Below are 22,171 nucleotides of genomic sequence, written 5' to 3' on the forward strand. Positions count from 1 at the left end.
ACTAAACTTCTTTTTCCATTTGCAACCTCAACCGTACAGGACCTTATGATTTCCTTACCCAGAGCCCCCTGCGTGTTTTCTAGCTGCACCTTGAGTATTTCTGTTTGCTTCCATCTTCTGTCTCACAACATTGCTTCCTGAATTTTAATTATGTAAAATCTTCCCTCCTTGGGAAGTCTGCTACTCCATTCTGATCACTTCCAACTGAATTTCGGAGATCAGAGAAACCACCTCTCTTGAGTGTTGAGCTAGGTATATCTCCCACTGGGTGATATACCTAGCTCTATGTACCCACATACTCACAGGGCACTATACTAAACCTACAAGACACTTAGTGGTTAGTGTAGGCTACCCGCACTACATTAGTTACTATTGTGACCAACAGTCTAAGTTCATCATTACCAGTAGTTGAAAATAAGGATACTGATCTAATTTTTATTTCTAATCTTTAGCATTCTGTTTTGTGTTTTACTCATACTGTCAGCACCAATTTCATTCATTAGACTGAAGGATTCAAATAGTTATGGCCAAAATCATAATTTTCGTGGCTTTTGAAAAGTTTCTCAAAAACCCACAGGGAGGTATCACTCATTTGAAGTTATTGGGTACTTGTCTTTTGAATCAGATAGCATCAAACCTGAATGACCAAGAACAAGACCCAATGAAGTGAGATGATTTGCCTGTGCTTACATCCCACCAAGAAAGAGAAGGACCAAGTCATGGATCTGGCTTTCCTGGCTTATGTACATCTGATCTTGATTTCGGCACCTTTCTGTTGGTGAGTGATGTCACCTCTTCCTTCAGGTAGAAACTATTTTCTTCAACTGCGTATAGCTTAGCAGACATACCATGCTAGGGATGGTAGTCCTACAGCTTCCTTGTCTGGAGACCTCCACGTAGATGCTGCATGGATATTTAGCCGCATCTCGTCTCACTACGTACTACCTGCAGCCTGCTCTGGAGCTTAAGGTCTGTGTCCGGCCAATGGGCTTGTGAACTAGATTGCTGCTGTCCAGCTTACAGCCTACCAAAAACTAAATGCACAAGAAGTAGGCGTGTATTTAAGAGGAAAAAGTTACGGAATCTTTGCATTTAAGAAATTCTTTCTGGAACAAGTGAAGAACCTTATAGTTTTGATTGCAAACATTTTCATAACCTTACATAACACAAAATGAGAACAAGGCAGAAAATACTTGAAGTATTCTCAAGCATTTTTGACCACAGTCACAGCGTAGCCCCCACTCCTGCCACATCCTTCATCTTTGCCAAAACCCCACTAATAATACAATCAACCAAGTTTTGGAAATGGTAATCTATGCTACAATGTCCCTGTTAAGATTCAGTCCCCTCCCCAAGCTATTTCTCAGCAGTGCTGTCTGTGTTTCTTTCCCCCCTGCACATCTCATGCACCTGGATTCCACAGTGAAGGTTGTGGGTCCCTGGAATGTCTGTTTCAGGGGGCCCAGCCTTGATTGCCAAGGCACCCAGACTTTAGCCTTTTGCCAGAACTGCATTTCAAAGCCATGAGTGCAGTTCTGGAGGGAGATCAAAGCTCCCTCAACTCAACTGTCATTAGAATATTTTCTTTATGCATCTCACTTGCTGGTTAGTGCCAACAACATATTTCCTAAACGCACTGGCCTGAGATGGTACAACTCTGTAATAATATGAATGAGAGAGCTGTCAGGGCCTGTTTTATTGAAAGACAAGCAAAAGGGAACCGCATTCAAAATGCAAAACAACAACAAACCCCTTCCATGAAGTCATGGGAAAAGGTCTAGGAAAGATCGAGCTCTTTGGGTACTAGAAACTCAGTACCCTGGCTACACTATTTACCCATTTGAGAGAAGAAGGATCAAAAGTATGGCTCACAGGAAGCCCAGGTCAAATCTCATGTGCTCTGATTTCTATGCAGATACTAAAGCAGGTTGCCTTTCAGCTGACTTCCTCTGTGCACAAGTGAAAGTCCTATTCTCCTGGGTTGCTCCCTGGGCCTTTGATGGGCGCACTTTGGTCACAGAGGATGGTATTGGACATGTGCAGGTGACCTCAATTTGTGGAGTATTTGTCTGAGCTGAGAGTGGGCCAAGCTAAAAACAGTTCTTTTTGGGTTAAAAGAAAAGGTAGCAGATGGCTATTTTAAGACAGAGACAGAGGAATTCGAATCCTTCTTCTGTGAACTGCCCTTCTGACCTTGAACATGTGACTCACTCTCTGACTCTCAATTTCCTCACCTGTAAAATGGATGTTACAAAATCTGGCATAGAAAGGAGCACCTAAAATTCAGTACGATGGTCCATCAGAAAGTACCTAGAACACCAACCTCCTCAGGAAAAGGCTCAAAGAGAGTGATTCTGTTTTGAACTTGCTGGTGGAGTAAAAGGGAACTTGCCTCAGCTCCCATTGCTTATTGGGCTTGTATTCCATCACTGACCCTGGCTCCCATCTCTGGGGGCAGTGTGTGTATCCTTCCTCCTCCCACTGTGGGTCACCCTGCTTCTCCAGCTCACAAAACAGGGCGCTGACCATCACTGTCCTGTTCACAATTCCAAATGCAGCTTGCCATTTTGAAGGAGCCCCATGGATTCATCAACCACTACTTCACTTTCAGAACACACCAGACCATTTGAAAATGATTATCAGAAATAAAGATCAAAGCTGTGTGAGGCAAGTCATCAAAGCAAGATAAACCTCAGAATGTTTATTGCGTCCAATTCTTGTTCCAAACAACAGCCTTTCTCCAAGCTGTGACTGGTTCTAAAACCTGAATTTTGTATTTTATTTCAAGGTCCCTAATGATCTGGAATTTATTTTCCTGTTTAGCTTCACCATTATAAACGCCTAAGTTTGCCTCTCTTCTTTAACAAAAGACTCACGCACACGCAGTTCTTGGAGGGTATATTAAATCCTTGGAATCTTGAATGTTTGCTTTCTGAAATAATAGCTTTTATATGAAAGTTTGACCCTAAGAAAAATATAACAGCAACAAAGATAATTGAAAAACTGGTTGTTCTTTCATTCATTCATTGAACATCACATTCTTTCATTAACTCTCCAATTTCCTGCCTTCTTTCCTTTCTGTCTGCCTTCATTCTTTCTTTCTTTCCCAACGTCCTTCTTCTCTCTCCAACATTCATTCTTTTGCTCCCCTATCATCTATCAACATTCATTGAGATACTATTTTATACTATGGCTAAACTGGTCATAAAAATATGGGAAGAGAAACAATTACTATAAAAAACTAGAGAGTTTATGAATGAAGTAAAATAATGAGATGATGATAATAGTAACAAAACAACACAATAATACCATTTCAGGGGTTTTCTTCCTGCTAACCCTGTTGATAGACTTTCAAAAAGTTATCTTTTTGAAGTTAAAAAAAAATGGAAGTCTAAGTCTGGTTCTCCTCTTCATGCCTGTGAAGAAGCTATGATCAGGTGAGGCAGCAACACTGTTCCTAGGTCCTTCCACTTGTAGATGTCAGGATGAAACCAGGATGGGTGCAATGGGATAGGTGTGAATATTTGGATTACAGGAGGTGTTATATTGAGTCTTGGTTGGGGCAGTCGGGGATTAATCAGAATTTTGGATTATTTTTAAATGAGATCAAATTAAGTAGAGATTTATAATCTTTATGAGGAAAAGAAAGCATTCAAAAAGGAGAACGATGTCACTAATTATGTCTCTCATAAAAGGTACCTGGGTAGTAAGAATTAGTGTAAAAGACTCTACTTGATGACGAATGCATTTCCTTTAGAACTACATAGCTGCTATTTTTCTCATTTGGCTTTTTGAAAATGGTCTTTAGAAAGCATTGGGTAGATGACAGGGGCAAGAACACCTGGTTCTGAACCAGTCCATCTCCACACAGTTGGTTAATGTGAAGCACACCTCAGGGCTCAGGCCTGGCCCCACCATTTCTGAAGCCACCCTGTGCTTTTCCAGCACCAGTTCTTCCTCCGATCAGCACTGATCCACATAGATACTCACTAACAGGGACTTTCCACATGGATAGGTTCATGTCAGGCTTGTGCCCTGCTCAGTGTTGTATACCCATGGCTCGACACTGCCCACATAGACAAATAGTCCTCTCCCTAATCTTTATTTATTGCTAGGCAATAGTACCTTTGATAGTCCCAGGAGCTCAGAGTTTACTGATTTTCAGAGCAGCCTATAAGTCATGAAGTATCCCTGACTACATAAGAGAACATAATAACTTGAAACATAATAATATGCTTTAGAAGAAACATTAGAGGAATATGACAGTTTGTGTCAAGCTACTGCTTTCACAACAAAGCCATGGAGACCTAAGACCCACAGCTTTCTCTTCCCACCATCTAGTTTCCTTCCTGTAGAACTCAAACCACAATTGATAAATAGTACAGTTGCCCACACTGAAAAAAATATGCATAGCTCACGAAAGCCCTAGGGTTTGTCTTTCTCAGTGAAATACAATTAAAAAAAGACAAATCCCATGTGTTTCACAAGTTGTAGTAGCTATGATGTTTTAGGTACAAGAGGTTGTTCAGAGACTGTATACTTTGGCTCTAGTTTTAGCTATGTTTGCCACACAGCAGATGGAAAGACTAGCTAAATAACACTGAATTTAGGAAGGATAAACCAAGAATTACATCATCACCAACAGTTGTCAATATGGCAGCATCTGGAATTTATTCTGGACCACGGTTCCATATGAATCATATAATCCTAGGCAAATAACAAATGTATTTTAAGTTAAAACAATAAAATTACAACAGTAGGTGTAGATCTCTCTGAGTGACCTTTAACAAACCTAATAACTTCTCCAGATTTTGTCTTTCCTGAGATGAAAGCAGAGATAGCTTTCACAGGGTCATGTGACAATAGAGCTCAATTTAGGGAAAGGATATAGGAAACATGATGTTGTATGTCTGGTGTTTGAAAATATCATTAAATTTAAATTAATTTTTGGAATGAGGATGCTACATTTAAGACTTGGAAGAGAAAGAGGTAGAAGGCTTGCACACTTCCCAGGTGTCACTCTCGGCAACCAAGGGACGTTCACAGGGTCTCAGCATGTCATCTAGCCTGACTCCTTCCCTGGAATGCTAAACGCAACACATTGAATTAGACACAGGAGCTGAGAAATCCTTTGAAAGCAGGATCTCACTCTTACTTCTCTAATTGCATCAATGTCCGTGTGTGACCTTATCGTTACCGTTAAAGACATCAAATCCTACATTTGTACCCTTGGTTTCTGTCCCATCCTAATCTGCTTTGCCTTTAGGAACCAGAATTGCAAAAGCTGATTTGAGAACGTCTCGGTCTAACGAAGAGTAGATCTTCAAGTTTGCTGTTTTCCACACAAAGAATTATAAGTAAGAGTGAAGACGTGTCCAAATCTATGGCGGCCACTGTGCTACCAGAAGAACCTCCTCTCCTCCTTCCTTGTGTATGCCAACCATACTTTCTACCATGTCTTTCTACAGGGATCTTCTTCCTGTGTATGTCTTCCACCTCTGTAAGATGCTGAGACACCTTGTGCTTCTGCAGTGTTACAGTCACCAGTGTCCGCTATGGCTATAAAAGTAGTTCAGTACTAGGGAGTCAAGCTCAAGGCCAAAGGCTGTGGTTGGCTTTCTGAACTCACAAAAGGCTGGAATCACAAACATCAGAAACATAAAAATGGAGACAGTGTTTGTCCCGCTGTTTTACCACCAGACCACTAAACCCACCTAGAGCTCAGAAAAGAGAAAGACAGAGTAGCAGAGGGTGAAGGGAAGGTGAGAGGGCTCATTGTGCCACTTGCGCAAACAAATCTGCAAGGAGAAAGTCTCTGCTTACACATTAGTTCACTAGTTTGGTGTTTATAGAACGCAAGAGCAGAGGTGTGGGGCTTCCCTCTAAGGTGGCAGGAATAACCAGTGCTGAGTCTGAAGGAGCGAGCTGAGTGGAGATCCATTTAGGAAAGTGCCCACAAAAATGAAATGCACTGTTCTCTGTAGGTCCACCCTGCCCTCGCAGCCTCGTTGGCTTTATTTCCTAACTGGAAGGGAATTTGACCAAGTTCTGAGGCTGTCATGAGCTGTCAGTGTCACCAGTGGATCGAGAAAGGGAAATGAGTGCTGAGTGTGCCAAAGTTAGAATGGAAAATCCCCAGTCGTCTCCTGGTGGAGTGAGGCCTTCGAAAGGGCATCCAGCAGACCTGTCTGTCCAGGGTACTGGACACGCAAATGCACACCAAATCTAGGAAAGGGGTAAGAGAAGGAGCCCCCCAGATCCTGCTAAACTGGGAAGCTTCCAGGGATGGGCTACCTATGGCCAGGAGCCAGCTTGCAGGGAATCGTACTGACTACGTGAGTCATAATATTCAGTGGACCTGGGACCCACACATGCCTATTGTCTCTGTCAGAAGTGTCAATCATAGTGTGGCCTGCCACTCATCTCTCCAGAAGAGAAATGCATTAGTATTTAGTATACATAGGGCTTTTAGAATTTAAAGAAAAACTCTAAAAGATATGGAACTTATAGCAGCTACAACCAAAGGGCAATGGTGATGGATTCAAAAGTCTCTGATTCCTATCCTAGCCTTGAAATTCTAGAATGAGGGCTCAGCACTGCGAAGCAGGTGAGACTGAGGTAGGAAAGGGAGACATCAGAAGACTTCCCAGGGGAGGGCCGCCCCCAAACAACAGCTGCAAAATCATTGTTCTGTGTAGTGCTATGGCACCCCATCAAATCTAAACCACCCGGTGAAGCAGCCTGTCACTGCCAGCACTGATGCCCTGGAGCAGGCAGCTACACAGAGCTAAGTATGACTGCTTTGAATGTGCTCGGTCTCCCACACTTGTAGGGACTGTGTGGCTTTGCATACCTCACTGTTTGGAGCTCCCTGCTAGCCTCATGTTTTGGAGCCCTGTAGACTCTGTTGATACCAGTTTCTCCTGCACGCTGCTTCCAACAACTAAAATGTCACAGTGTTCGGAGGCGGAGACCGACTAAAGGTTAGCTTTACTCAGTAGAAAATCTTGAAGAAAGTCCCAGATTAAAGCAGAGACAATTAGACCATGCACACTACTGTGCCTGCTCATGTTCATTGTGTTTCAACGTTAAAGCAAGCATGGTCAAAACTCTAGCATCTTCCATCAAAGTAACATGTGCCTCCTTATGACCACTGCCAGCACAGCATGGGATGGTTTGTGAGGCAATATATCTTCTAACACAGCTAGACATTTGGGATAATTGTCAAATAAACTACTGTACAAACTCAATAAGCTTATATAAGTCATGTGGTCTTTATATAACAGCACCAGATCTGTGGCTGGTCCTTAAAAGAAAGCATCTTAAGAATGAAAGTAGTCTGGGTAAATACTTTCAGTTTGTGTACTGCAGTTAGTTCCCGTCTTTGTTATGAGCCTGTAAGAATGCAGTCTCCCCAAAATAAGAGCTGACGTGAGCGCAGGGCTGTCGATGTGTACATGGAAGGAATGGGGAGAACATCTCTAATACCTACTGTGTATCACACTTGAAACGAAATGTTTCACACCAGTGACTTTATTTATATGTTATGACATGCTGCAGTATAGCTGTTATCGCCCAACTTTAACAGATGAGAAACCCACAATTTTTACTGAACAATGAGCCAAGGTCAGACAGCCAGTGCAGAGTGGAGCCAAGACTCAAACTCTGGTCACTCTCCAGCATGCCTATTTTTTCCACTACACCAGCCCTGACTCCTGGTATTGTTGTAATGACTATTAGTCACGTTAAATAAACCCTGATATTCTGATTATAAGATTCCAAGGCAATTTCTCTTACAGGATTACTGGAAAGAAATGAACGAAGTTACTGAGAGAGGGAGAGAGAGGGAGAGAGAGAGAGAGAGAGAGAGAGAGAGAGAGAGAGAGAGAGAACAATGCCATTTTTCATCTGCTAGCTGGTTAACTCTTTAGGACACTCTGTGATTCTCCTTTTATGTGACCCCATGGCCACATCAAATATGTGATGTGTACCTTCAGATATTTCTTTCAGTAGATGTGAAAACAGAGATTCAGAGTTTAGAACACTGGCTGAAGATTTCATAACTAAGAAACTGGCCAGCCAAGGACACAATGTGTTTCTCTTGAATTTTTATTTTACCCTAAGTCATGCTGATTCTTGGAGATGAACATCAAGGAACAAATTATGTATCTCCATGCATGAAGTCCCAACTAGACTTAGCTTTTTCCTACTTTCTGACTTGTCTTCCTATGTTAACCTTAGTAGCCCCACTCACATAATCTGTCCCAACGAGATCTTTTCTGACATGGCTAAGTCTGCCCATACTTCAAAGATCTTTTGTTCATGCCACATCATGAAGATTTCTCTAACTTCTCAAAACCACAGTAGATATTTCTTTTTCTAAAGTCACAACCAGAAGTGGGAAACCCTTTCCATCCAGCTACAGTTTTTACGAATGACAGCTGCCTGTCCATCTTATCCCTATAGGCAAAGGTGAAAATTTCTGTCCATGCTTGATAACGCTGTAGTGAAGAGATAAGGTTGTTTGTTTTCTTAAATACATACACAACATTGTAAGTAGTTGTTGCTTCAAATTCACCCCTCCTTCAAGCCTCCTTGATTATTCTGTTTGAATGTACCATCTGTTTTCTACCAGGACCCTGGCTGTCACCTCTCAAGAGTATGACTATTCCTGGATGCTTGGTGAAATCATGGTTCTTCCAGGTATCTGCCTTGTTTTTTCTACACAGAATAATTTTCTGTATTTGAAGTCCACATATTGTATGGATTGTTTGTATATGACTTTCCATTGAGGGGGTGTCCTTCAATAATGAGGAACATCTTCAGCTGGTGAATAACAAGGAGGCAGACAGAAACAGATACATGCAACAAATTACTGTGAGACCAAAGAGAAATAGTTCCCATGTTGTTTCCAACATGACTTGAAATACAAAATCAGGAAAATGTTGGACTATCCAAGATTTACTCCAAGGCTAGCAAGGTTACCTTCTCTATCATGGTTGTAATCTTAGCCTGAACATGGTTATCAGTGCCAACTTAGACACCTGTATGGATGGGAAATCTATTCACCTATAGTTAAAACTTCACTAGAAAGATCATGCCAACTGTAGATGACACCATCTCATTCCCAAACTCCTTCTGGTATCATCCTGTCCCATCATGGCTTCAAAACCAGATAGACTGTGTCTGTTCCCTTTGACACAGGGTCGGTCTCCATAGAATTTTAAGTGCAGGTATCATGGTCCTGTTGTTCAGGCCATACGAAATTGCTTTCCTCAAGGCCAAGTATCTTACATGGCTTCCATTACATAGCTATTCAGCATTCTCTATCCCAGCCTTATTTTACAGCATCCTTAGGCTTTCATTGCTATTATCATTGCGTCTTATGAGAAAACACAATGTCAATACTCCCCTGGTTACTTTGGTGCAACCATAGAAACAGAAAGGGACCATCTAAATCACTTGCAAACTCACTGTCCTATTCCTTTTTATCCCCAGACTCTTGGGAGAATGCCAAGAAGGTTACAAGGTTACAAGAACAGAATATGCGATTGTCCAGGAGAAAATGACAGACTAGTACTATAACCCTGGCCAATATCTCAGGACTGTGGAATATACAGGCTATTGGAAAAAATTGCAATTACTATTTTGCTAAATAGTCATAGTATCAAACTGTCCTAAAATCTATATCTCTCTACCCTTACATTTATGCAGCTCTAGAACTTCATTAGAGAAGTTTCTTTGTTCATTGGAAGGGATTAATCATATAAACTAATAATTCACCAGAGTACAAATAATTGTCTGTGGAGGGCTCAGTCATAAATGAGAGATCTATTTCACACTCCCTCTCAAAGATTTAAAAGTCATCATATAAGAGGAGAAGACAATCTTAGTAGCCAGAAGTCCAGGAAGAGCAGAGAGAAATTGTTCTCTGCACACGATAGGACTGCTGCATTCATGAACTCAGTAGCTATGGCTGTCTGCATGTGTATGGGGTGGGGGAACATGAGCTGACACCCCTAGCTCAGGAGCCATTAGCAGTTGATTAAATTTTGGGGAGGGGAAAGCCAGTTTTCTTTAAAGGTGTGACTCTTGTTAGATTAACCATACAACCATATTCCAGTGAATGGCAGCAAATCCATGGCCAGGACAAACTGTGGGTTAAAAAGTAAAGGACAGAAAGTTGGCAGAGAGTGGAGGATGGATCTGAGAGAAGTTAAGGGGATTAATGGGTAGAGATTATGTTTAAAACACATTGTATAAAATATGAATTTTTCAAAGAAATAAGTAGAGTCTGAAAACCTGGAGAGGAAGAAAGGTGGTTTAGTAGTGAAGAGTAGCTGTCCTCAGAGATGCTCTGGGTTCAGTTCCTAGCATCCATGGGAGATGACTTACAGCTATCCACAGCTGCAGTCAGAGGGGATTTGATGCCCTCTTCTGGACTTCAGAGTCACATGCCCACCTCGCGTGTGTGTGTGTGTGTGTGTGTGTGTGTGTGTGTGTGTGTGTGTGTGTATGCATGAGCACACACACACATACGGTAAAATAAATTTAGTTTTTAAAATAATGAGAAAGAAAAACAGCAATAACAGACATATGGAAATAAAGACAGATGGAAAGAGAAAAAGGGAGAGAAGGAGGAAGAGAAGAGGATGAAAGAGACAGGGAGAGAGGGAGGGAGGGAAAGGAGGAGGGAGGGAGAGGGAGAGAGAGAGAGGGAGAGAGAGAGAGAGAGGAGGGAGGGAGGAGAGATCCTGGATGATTTTTCTATATTTTTATATAGCTCTTTCTTAAAACTCACCTAAACAACACCAGTCTGCATTTCCTGGCTTCTGCTCCAGTAGCCTGCCTGCTTTTGTCCCTTTACCCTTCTCCCCTTTTTCTTTGTCTCTTCCCTTTCTCTCCCTCTCTCTTGTTCAAAATCACAAAGTGAGTATTTCTCTGAAACCTTCCATAGGTTTCTCTCTGCACACAGGGCAGCTGATTCAGCCTGAACCCAGCAACCCCAGCTTAGTCCTGATGACACAGGGCCTGGCGGGGCTCAGCCTGTGCTCACAGTTTTTGCTGGCAGCAAACAAGCAGACCCTGGCGTGAGTGGTCACACTGCTGGTATACGCCATGCACAGACATTTGGAACATTCGGTCTCGTGATGAGAAAAGAGGAGGCCTTTGGAATCTGCCAGTGTTGCCTGTTGATTTTTGAAATATCTTGAACCTGAGGCCATGTGGTCCCTTTATCCAGCATGGGACTCTGAAAAGGCCAGTTGGCTTCAGTTCTGACTCAATTATTACCACCAGACTTCTCACAAAGTTTTGAAACACTACCCTGCCTATAACCCCTGTTCTTCAATGTTACCTAATTGTTCCTCGGATTAAAAATAGTTCCATTCAATAGTTTTAGAATTAAAAAGTTCAGGTTTGAGCCCAAGCCTTCCACACACAAGCAGGATGACTTTAAATGTACAGCTTCATCTTTCTGAATCTGGAATTTCCTTATATAAAACCAGATTGGGGAACTTGCCTTCTCAACCCTTGGCAGATGCTAAACATAGATTTGTGACATGAATCAGAGAATGGTTAGCTGAATCAACCTGTGCGTGACTTTCAGCTGTCCATACTCTACTTTCTGCTGACTCTACGGAGGTATTTCGTGTAAGCCTGATTTAGTCGTACACTCTGCTGATCACAGAGAACCTGTGTTGTTCATTTGCCTAATGACCTTACTGAATCAGGCATACTGCACTCTCTAAAGGCCACTATTTTCCATAACTCAAATGAACATGCTAACTTTCATTTTATCTCCTTTGCCAAGTTCTTCCAGGTCTCAAATGTAAGCAAAATTGACCAGAACAAACTAGCCTTCCACTCAATCTTCCTTTGTATGTGGCACAAGATGGTAGCAAGGGAGAGTCCAGAAGCCCCTCCTATACCAGCAGGCAGAGCTACCACGCTCTCTGAGCTACTTCCAGGCAGGACATTCTTCTGCCAGAATCCTCATTTCTCTGCTAGGTATTTTTCCTATGCAAGGGAGGTCCTTGCTCTTTTGAGAGAGACAGAGAAGAATGAAGAGAAAACCCGCAGAGGTTGGCCACTGTGCCGAAACCATCAGCAAGGCCAGGGTCATGTATGCTGGACAGAATAGGAAAGTTTCCTTAAAACAGGAAAGTGGTTGTTGACCCTTTCCCTGATTTCAATGTGGAAGTCCCACATGAAACAAAACTCACCCTCTGGTTATGTTTTGGATGTTGGGATTGCAGGTTATAGTCAATACCCAGGAAAGACTCAAATGTCTTGGGCAGCAGACCTCCTTTCTTCCTGATTCTAAGGAATAATACAATTACCTCTTCCTGAAATGTCTTTGTTTCTCCCCCAGCTCAATCTCTGGTCGAGTTAAAATTATACCTATTCTTTGTGTACACACACTTTGAGTGTGTGTGTGTGTGTGTGTGTGTGTGTATTCACACTCAGAGAACAGGATAATGTCTAATCTTTTACTCCATCACCCTCCATCTTGTTGTTAGACACAGTGTCTCTCACTGAGCCAGAAGCTTACCATTTCTCTAGCTTATTGGCTAGAGAGCTCCCTGAATCTGCCATCTCTGCCCTCCGAGGCAAGGATTGAGGCATGCATGACTATGTGTGACATCTGCATGAGTGCTGGAGATTTGAACTCGGGTCATCCTGTTTTCAAAACAAGCATGCTTATCCATCAAACCATCTCTCCAGAACCTTCTATTTTTCTTCTTCTTGTTGTTAAAATAATTAATGTTTTATATATTCAAGGTTTAAAACATGTTGTGATGGGATATAAGCACATAGAAAAGAGGTTACCATAGAGAAAACAACAAACATGGTCATTATCTCACAGAGCTACCTTTTTTGGTGTTCTTTTTTTTTCCATAAATACTAAGTACAGTGCATATTTATTGCCCATAGCTGTCAAATTGCATGCTAGATTTCTGGAATTCCTCAGTTGTGCTTCCTGTTCTGCCTGCTTTGGAAGACCTCAGTGAAATTCCACCTGTCCCAAAGAACTTTTCAGGACACATTCAAGGTTCCGGCACATGCTTTGAGTGGTACTCCCTGAATACTGAGCCCTTTTCCTTAGATAAATATGCTTTCCTTGCAAGTTAGTAATGTGCTGGCCCCTGAAGGAAAGATGGCATCTTGTATGCCTTCTCTCTAACCTCTGCAAACTCCACAAGACATCACTCACATATCTTAGATGCAGAAGGAACCTCTAGGAGGTCACAGAGTGGGGAAATGGTAGCGCCGGGATCTGAACCCAAGGCGTCTATTCCTAACTGACCTCCCATTTACCAGCTCACTACCCACAGAAAGCCCAGACGCTGGAAGATTTCTGTATCATTTTCTCCAGAACAACAGCCACAAACAACAGCCAAAAACAAAAAGTAGCAACTGAGTAACAAAGGAATTGACTTTTACAGTATTATTTCCTTGTGCACCTATGTATGTGTGTGTGTGTTGCTAAAGATTGAACCTAGACCTTTGTACTAGCAAGGCAAGTGCTCTACTACTGAGCTATAAACCCACCCCATTTTTTATTTTGAGATAACATCTCTCACATTTTCCTAGGCTGGCCCTGAACTCATTCTGTAGCCGAATCATAACATCTTCCTGTTTTCTGTCTCCTAAATTGTTGAGATTATAGTCTTGAATCATCAGGTGATGCTGATTTATGTATTTATAAATGAGGTAAAAGTAATAAACAAAAATGTAAGAATAGAATAAAAATAAAAATACAAAATTAATAAAAGTAGTTGTGTTTACTTTTAACTGTGTTAAATTTGAATAGCAGCTTATGGTGTGAAGCTACGGGATTGGTGGGCACAGAGCCCATCACCACTACCACACACAGTACAACAGTTACTCACATGCAGTGCATGATCCCAGTTTAAACCTGAGCTCTTTGAGAGGACAGGGCTTTGTGGCCTTCTTTATGTTCAATAGTAAGCACTCAGTACATAGTCTTGTAAAGGACTATGCATGCACATCGTCCCCTGGATAACCTTAGTATTAGACTTGTCTTGGTCACAAGCCTGTTGTCCTAACTGGAATACTGTCGCAAACCCCAAGGAAACCTAGGTGTCTTATCTATAAGATAAAAACGTAACAGTCAGTTCTCGACGGGCCATCTTACCTGTGTGGAGAATCGGGATCAAAGCATGTCTTAGTGACATCAGTGATGTCTGGGTCACAGCACTCGCCGCCATCGAAATTAAACCTTTCGTAGTTACAGTCCATGTCACACACGCCATTCTGCTGCTTCTTCATGAACGCGGGGTAGCGCAGCTGGCGGCAGTCCCCACCATCATGGCCGGTCAGTGTATGGTTGCATTCAGGGTCGCATTTTTCATCCCCAATCTTGCTGATGTCGCAGTTGGCGAGGATGAGGCGATGACGCAGAGAGGAGCTGTTTATGTCCAGCACCTCCAGCTCCCAGGAGATGTTGTAGTGCTGGAAGGCCTCAGCCAGCTCCTGGTGTTGAAAGTCAATCTGCTGCAGGCTCACCGTTGGGTTCTTATGGTCATCATCGTAGATGTTGACCACACGATAGCGTACCACCTTAGGGCGACGGAAACTTGGGAGCTGGTTGTAACTGGAGATGACTTCTGTGTTGTCACATAGCGTCTGCCCACAAAGAGGGGGCTCTAAACTAGTGTCCAACAGGAAGCTGTGGGCATTGCTGAATTCCATGCGGGGGATGTTACCGTCCTTCATGGGGGACCAAGTGCGCTTCACATTGTCCCAGTTCTCCTGGAGGAGGAGCTGAGGTAGAGGGGTGTGAAGGCCGTGGCTTTCCATGTCAGACAGTACCTCTCTCTGTGTTCTGGCTACCTTCCAGAGACGGAAGTTCTCGATGTGGCCCCTGAAGTTGTGATTTTGAGCACTGCCCCCTAACATGAGCACTTTACACTTCTGGGTCAGTGGGCTGAATATGCCACCAACTTGCTCCCCAGAGGTTGCCACCTGGGCACCATTCAAATAGAGCTTCATCTGTCGCCCATCATAGGTAGCAGCTAGGTATACCCACTGGCCTGGCAGGTAGCTGCGATGGGCATCAATGGTGGTCACTTTCCTGGCCCGATCTGTCTTCAAGGAGAAAAAGTAGCGTGGGTCTCTGTTGCCTTGATCACTGATGGTGTGAATGCCCACGACCCATCCTCGGTCACGTGAGGTATAAGAACATTTGTCATACAGTCCTATGTGATCCCAAAAGAGAAAGATTAATAAATAAAGCACGGAAATAGATGCTGGTTAGATTATTTTTTTTCTGATAAAATTCACACCAGAATATTCTAGAACAGCTGTTTGTTTTGATTTTTCTTTTGTTTTTCTTTTTTGCTTGTTTGTTTTGTTTTTTGAGACAGGGTTTCTCTGTAGCTTTGGAACCTGTCCTAGAACCAGCTCTTGTAGACGAGGCTAGCCTCATACACGTGCCTCTGCCTCCTGAGTACTGGGATTAAAGACGTGAGCCACCAAAAAGCTCTTTGGGACCCTGGTTGTTACTAACGTACTCTCTGGTATCCTTGACCACCCCAAGGATAATTCAGTAAGGGCTAGAGGAACTAACAGGGAGAGGGAGTAGGATTTGTCAATACCTCATGGCAAGTGAACTCATAAAGTTTTACTTCTTTTTATTGAATGTGGAGTATACCAGAAAGCTTCTGTTACAAGAATGAGTATTTCACCAATTAAAAATTAAAAACAACACCCCTCCCCTCCGCAAAGATCACAGCCTCTAACTTCTTCAACTCTATCAGCAGTGAGGAGGCTGAAACAGAGAACAGATGACAGGGACTTATTCAGAATCACTTACAAATCTCCCAAGAACCAAGTGCTCTTTATCTAACACTCTCCTCTCTGTAATGGGTGTGAGTATGTGTTGTCCACACGTAAGTATGTGGCCTTTTCAACTGTAATCAAGTATAAAGTCTAAGTCTGTACAACAGGCAAGGCATCATGGTAAGGTCCTTACATGCAATAGTTTATTGAACACATATAAATCCAAGGCAGTGATTTTTTTCTCATTTAAGCAATGGTAAACATGGAAACTAAGGGAAAAGAAAAGATGGGTATGAGGTCAGTTGGTTGATAAGTGGACCCTAGCTCTCTTTGATCCTGGAATTCGCTGTCTTGTATACAAGTTGCATAACACCCCCAAAACTCATACTACCAAGGATTTGGATTTCTTCATCTGCCAAGGAAAGTTGGAGGTAGGTATCACAAGTTTTAGTTGGTTTGTAAGGACATTTAAAGGCAGGCATCCCTCTTGAGAGATCTAGAAACTCCAGTAAGTTGCTCAGCAGATTCCCTATGTGTCTGACTATCTTTGTGCTCAGCAGTTCCCCCATCCCCAACTCTTTCTGAAATGTACCCGCTGTACCTTGGCACAGGCAAAGCTTTCCAGATGATGAAGAGGATTTTCTAATTACATGTGTACTTTAAGTGTCAGATGCTTGTATGAAGCCAGGTGAGAGGAGAAAGAAAAGGAGACAAGAATGAATAAAAGATGCTTATTATGGAAGGACAGTCCCTACTCTCACTGGGGAATGAATCAGTGCGGTCACCGTAACTCTGAGTGTGCATCTGCCATTAATACTCATCAAATAAACATGGAGAGTATCCAGCAAAATCAATAGAAACCCACACAGTCTTTCTTTCCTTTGTGGGCACTGGGACCTTAGCATCTGTGTAAATGTCTATGTTAGCATCTGACATGGCCAGCATTTTGGCAGAGGATCTAAGCCCACCCACTTCTTTCTTCTCACTCGGAACATTTTCAGGCAATGGACAGAATATCCTAACACAGTCTTTTGCAGTCTGGGTGACGCTGGCATTGCAGTAAGTGCCTGTGGGTCTTATTTGAATTAAATTTTGTATTACACAGTCAATCCATGCATGATTTTATTTATTACAGGCTTCCCTGACTAACACAGAAAGCACTTTTTCCAAGGGTACATTCTCTGAGTTCTGTAGCATGGGCCATTTTCTCTACTGAACCATTTTGCTTTCAGAAAACAGCATTGGCTTACTCACTCTGGAGTTGCCTGTATCCATCCTGTGGTCTCTTCTCTGCTAGACTGGACGGCTCATGAGGGTAATGACCAGTTTGGTTATGTCTGCAACTGGTCTAGTCACTTGTTACAGTAGGCACTCAGTATGTGTCCCATGAATGAGAACATGGATATATAATTCAAAACAAAATATGGAAAAGGGGGTTTTAAAGACAAACAGAACTTAATGCACTAATTCATGTCTCAGTTATCAAAAACAAAGAAAGTAAGAGGAGAGATATGCTTCTACTGTAAGGGAAGAGGGAGGATCTTTGGGCCCAGAGTAACTTGTTTTGACTCATAATGACCGAAATTACAGGCCATATGTTTTGATCAAAATCACGTCATCTCTCTGGACCTTGACTCCCTCATCTGTATCTCTTTTTACATATGCTGTCCTACTTGAAAGACATAATGGGTATAACATTCTTGACATACACAGGCTATCTAAACAAGAGCTGTTTTTTAAGATGCTAAAGGGACTGGGAGTAAATTACAAATGAAAGAGTAGGAAATAAGTGGAAATGAAATACAAAGGGGCCAGAGAAAGGAGGTACCTTGAAATCATCTTGCTTGATATGGTAAGATAGAGCATAAAGGCTCAAAAGCCACTTAGAAATCTTGTATTTCCATCAGCCTAGACAACAATAAGAGACTATGCATTAAAAGTTACTTCCCCACTGACTCCCTCCTAAGACAAAAAGCTGTCTTCATATTTGGGATGAAGTTCTTCAGAGATCATGTCCTGCCGTCTTTGTAGAATGTCAGTGGGACCAGAGGTTCCTAAATACATCACATTTGTATCCTCCTTCTTAGCTCAGTGTATCCCTCTCATCTACTTAATTCCTCCCTTATTATTCTATAAAACAAAAAAGAACGGTAATCTAATAGGAAATATGACTCTCTCTCTCTCTCTCTCTCTCTCTCTCTCTCTCTCTCTCTCCCCCTTTTCTTTTGCCAAGGGCTCTTGGTCTCTGCTTTTTTTGTTGCTTTTGGGAAGAGGTCTGCCTTATTATGGAGTTAAAATGTTTACACATTTGTAGGGATCAGCAGCCTCCTGAAACTTGGAGTATGGTTCAGGCTACCTGATGCTGCCATAAAGAGGTTCATAGGAAGAGATGGCTTGCCGCAGGAGGCAGGAAGGTAAGGCAAAGAGTGGTTTTCAGTGACTCAAAAGCAAATGACATTAAAGTAAATGAGACCCTTGAAGCAGGAACTTCAAAAGTTCAATGGAAATGTTTTCCTGAACTGTAATTTGTTGAAATGAAATCACTAAGTTTCCTAGGGATGGCATAAAGACGTGGGGCTGAGAGACCGTATCTGCATGAAAACTATCTTAATTGCAGTCACCTTGTAGAAGACCGGATATGAAACCCTCCTGTACGGTATCAGACCAGAACCAAGCCTCGGCACCAGAGATCTGTTTTGTTGTGCCAAGTAAATTGTCTGGAACTAGTCACTGCACTCTCCCTGCTGCTGGGGCTCATTCCCCTTTTCTGAAATGGGGAGGGTGAGATAAAATGATCCTCTGCTAAATTTGAAGAGCTCCTTTGTTCACTGTTCTGATGGACCCTTTTGGATGCTGACAGTACTCAGAACTGTGTGTTGATTTGAACTGGATGCCTTATGTCATTCTCAATCCTTGCATGCTTAGATTCCTTCTCTTCCGTGCTACCTCTTGCAGGACACAAAACAGAATCTTCTGGAGCACCCAGGAATATTCACATAATACCACACTGTCCTTTTTCACATTTTTCAGTGAAATAGAAACAGTTTAAATAAAATGGAGCAAGTCTGTCTTAAGTTAGCCATCTGTGTGGAGATAGAGGATAGCCCAGTGGACATATCCCTCTGTGACAAGGCAGAAGGGCAAACACAATTCTGCACAGAATCTACAAGTAACGAGTATACACCTGCTTAATAATATAGCCTACAGAAACAGAATAAAAGTGACTTCAAGTGTCCTTTTTCAGACCAGTGAGGAATCTGGAAACATTGCCCAGATAAGAACAAATGAGTCACAATTCCTGGGTCACCAGGACACAAGTCTACTACCATTCTAATATGCCCTGGTCTAGAAGCAGCTAAGTTTGATATTCAAAGGGCTTCAAACATTTCCAGAACTTTGATATGCCTTTGCTTCCATTTGATTTTACTTCTTACTATGTGTGTGGGGTGCACACATGTGCTACGGTACTCATGTGGAGGTCAGAGGACAGCTTTGTGAAGCTGGTCCGTTCCTTCCATTCTCAGAGGCTTCAGGAACCAAATGCACGGGGTCAGCCTTGAGCAACAAGTGCCTTCAGCTGTTGAACCATCTCTTCGATCTCTTGTAGCCCTTTACCAGTCTCACTTCTCCACTTCTGCTCACACCTGGCAGGAAAGCCTAAAGGCAGAAGACCTGCACAGGGTGCTCCGAAGCCTTGACTTGGGAAAACACTCTGGAACATGTGACATCTTCATGTATCAACTTAAAGATTCTACTCCAGGGGGTATACCTTCTATTTCTCTACTCTTTTCTCTGTTTAAACATGTTACTCTTACTTAGGAATTGCTGAATTTCAAGGGCTGTACATTAAGTTTCTCATTTAACCTGCTCCATGAAGCTGTCAGTATCCACTCTGTTCTCTTCAGAGAAAGTGAGGCTCGAGAACAGGAAGTTTAAACCTTTGAAGAAAGAGATTGAAGAAAACACCAAAAAGTGCAAAGATTTCCCATGCTCTTGGGTAGGCAGAATTAAAATAGTAAAAATGGCAATCTTACCAAAAGCAATCTACAGATTCAATGCAATGCCCATCAAAATCCCAGCAAAATTCTTCACAGACCTCGAAAGAACGGTACTCAGCTTCATATGTTTTGAACTGAGTGTTTGTGACCCTTAAGACATATACATTGAAGCCACATCACCTGCAAGCTCAGGGAGTGGCTGTGTTTGATATCAGCGTCTTTAAAGAGGTAACCATATAACACCTATGTTACCATATAGTCAAATCCAATGTTGGTGTCCTGATAAGAGGAGACATTGGGGATATATTTGTGCGCGCGCGCGCACACACACACACACACACACACACACACACACACACACACAAGATCAGTGGATTCACAGAGAGGACAGTCATCTAAAAGCTGGAAGGAGGAAGTAACCCGAGGCAGACTTGCATTTCAGACTTGTAGCCTTCAGGATTGTAAGAACAGAAATGAGCCAGACAGTGGTGGTGCACGCCTTTAATCCCAGCACTCAGGAAGCAGAGGCAGGCAGATCTCTGTGAGTTCGAGGCCAGTCTGATCTACAAAAGCTAGTTTTAGGACAGGCTCCAAAGCTACAATGAAACCCTGTCTCAAAAAACAAAAACAAAAAAGCAAAACAAACAAACAAAAAGACAGAAAAGAAATGAACGCTGTTTCAGTCAGGCAAGCTCTGAGCCTCTGCTAGGGAAGCCAGAGCGGACTGTTGTTTTATCATTCAGCATGCTTTCCCAACACTCCCACTGGGATGTGGCTAAGCTGGTGTCCATCTCCCCCTGTCTTGTGTTCCGTTCACATCCCTTCTCTTGCTCTGACACAATGTCTCAATCGCCTCTCTTCCTGGGTGGAGCAGAGCAGTCTATTAGGAGGAGCCAGCGATGGGCACTGCAGTCTCCATGCACACAAACACCTTCCTTACTGGGAGGCAAGCGTCTGTGTTTCCGTTGGACTTGACTTCTCCGAGGCCCCTGCTCTGTACTGGCCTCACGGGCAGATGCTCCACCTTCGCAGTATCGCTTATGATGCCCTTGCCAGCCTCATACAACAGCTGCTATGCCTTTGTCAGTGAGAAAAGTTAAATCCCCTCGCCAGCAACACATAGATCTAGGCAATAGGAACGATCAGAATTTAGGCGTCATAGTGTCCAGTTCCATTCCCCAACTCTGCCTCGCTTTCCCTACACTATTCTCTTGGATGCACTTATATTTGCCACTGACTGAAGAGGAGAATTAGCCAGCCATGGCACTGCATATTCAACTTGTATTGCTTACTTATTTTTCTCCTTTGGAGAATATCTTTATAAGAAAAAAAAAGTCTACCTGGGACATTTCTCATTGTTAAAAAAAGTAGCAGATGCAAATAAACAATGGAGATAACAACAAGTTTTGTAAAGCTCTGTGTGACAATCTCTATGTTAAGCATATATGACTCTGCAAACGCTCTATTAACATGTCTTTGGCAGACATGAAATTTGCATGTGAAGACCTTAAGGCATGTCCCAAATATCTCTGCTAGGGTCTGGGAGAGATACCACTCTGACTGCTGTCTGACTCTGAAGCTAAAATGGACGTCAAGATACTTTCCTGCATGGGAATCACCCTCAGCACATGTCCCCCACTGGGCTGATGCTCGGCTGGGCATCACTGGATAAACCAATTATTTTCTGAGTTTTCTTATTCCCTCTCCTGATGGGAGGACCACAGTAGATAGGCCTAAAGGTTCCTCTAATCTCCTAGACTCTTGATTTTCGGATCATGATTTGTCAGATAACTCCAGCGTGATTATCCACTGTGGGAAGTTTAAGGTAATGGGTAGGAGAGGCAGACTCGGGTTCCCCCACTTTACAGTATACCCATGATCTGTGGGAATCTGACAGGAGAAAGCAACCAGAGGTAAGAGGATGTAGGAATAAAAGAAAATTTAGGTCAACAATCGGTTTCTTACAGAATGCTAAAAAGAATTAAAAACTAAAGGTCGACACTGGTCCTTTTTTGCTTTGTTTTGTTTTCCATTATTTAATTGCTAGTATCAAAACCATAGAGAAATGCTTGAGAGAGCAATCCTATGGAAAGCTTTTATCTCTCCAGAAGAGAGCAATTAAAACAGACAGATTTGGGTTAAGTATACCCATGGTCCCTGCATTGGGTTTGTTTGGGAGAAAACCCCAAAATGACCCGAAGGATTCCAAACCATCAGACATTCAGAGAAAGCTGAGATGGTACCAAAGGGCAATTTTATCTCTTAGTGTCAGAGAAGAAAACCATCAAATGTAGTAGCCTCAGTCACAGGATCAAGACTCGCTGAGGAGAAGTCTCCTGTGAGTCAGCTCTGCATGAGTTCTGATA

At 42.6% G+C, this 22,171-nt stretch overlaps 1 protein-coding gene across 1 annotated transcript in view; it reads right to left on the minus strand.

Moving 5' to 3' along the window:
* Nucleotides 1-22,171, minus strand: part of Pappa (pappalysin 1) — a 234,970-nt gene that overhangs the window by 189,470 nt on the left and 23,329 nt on the right. The window contains exon 2 of the mRNA XM_048459342.3: nucleotides 14,162-15,224. Within this exon, the coding sequence (XP_048315299.3) occupies nucleotides 14,162-15,224 (1,063 nt within the window). The remainder of the gene's footprint in view (nucleotides 1-14,161; nucleotides 15,225-22,171) is intronic.

This window comes from Myodes glareolus, chromosome 3, assembly GCF_982192425.1.
Source record: "Myodes glareolus chromosome 3, mMyoGla1.1, whole genome shotgun sequence".
Lineage (NCBI taxonomy): Eukaryota > Metazoa > Chordata > Mammalia > Rodentia > Cricetidae > Myodes > Myodes glareolus.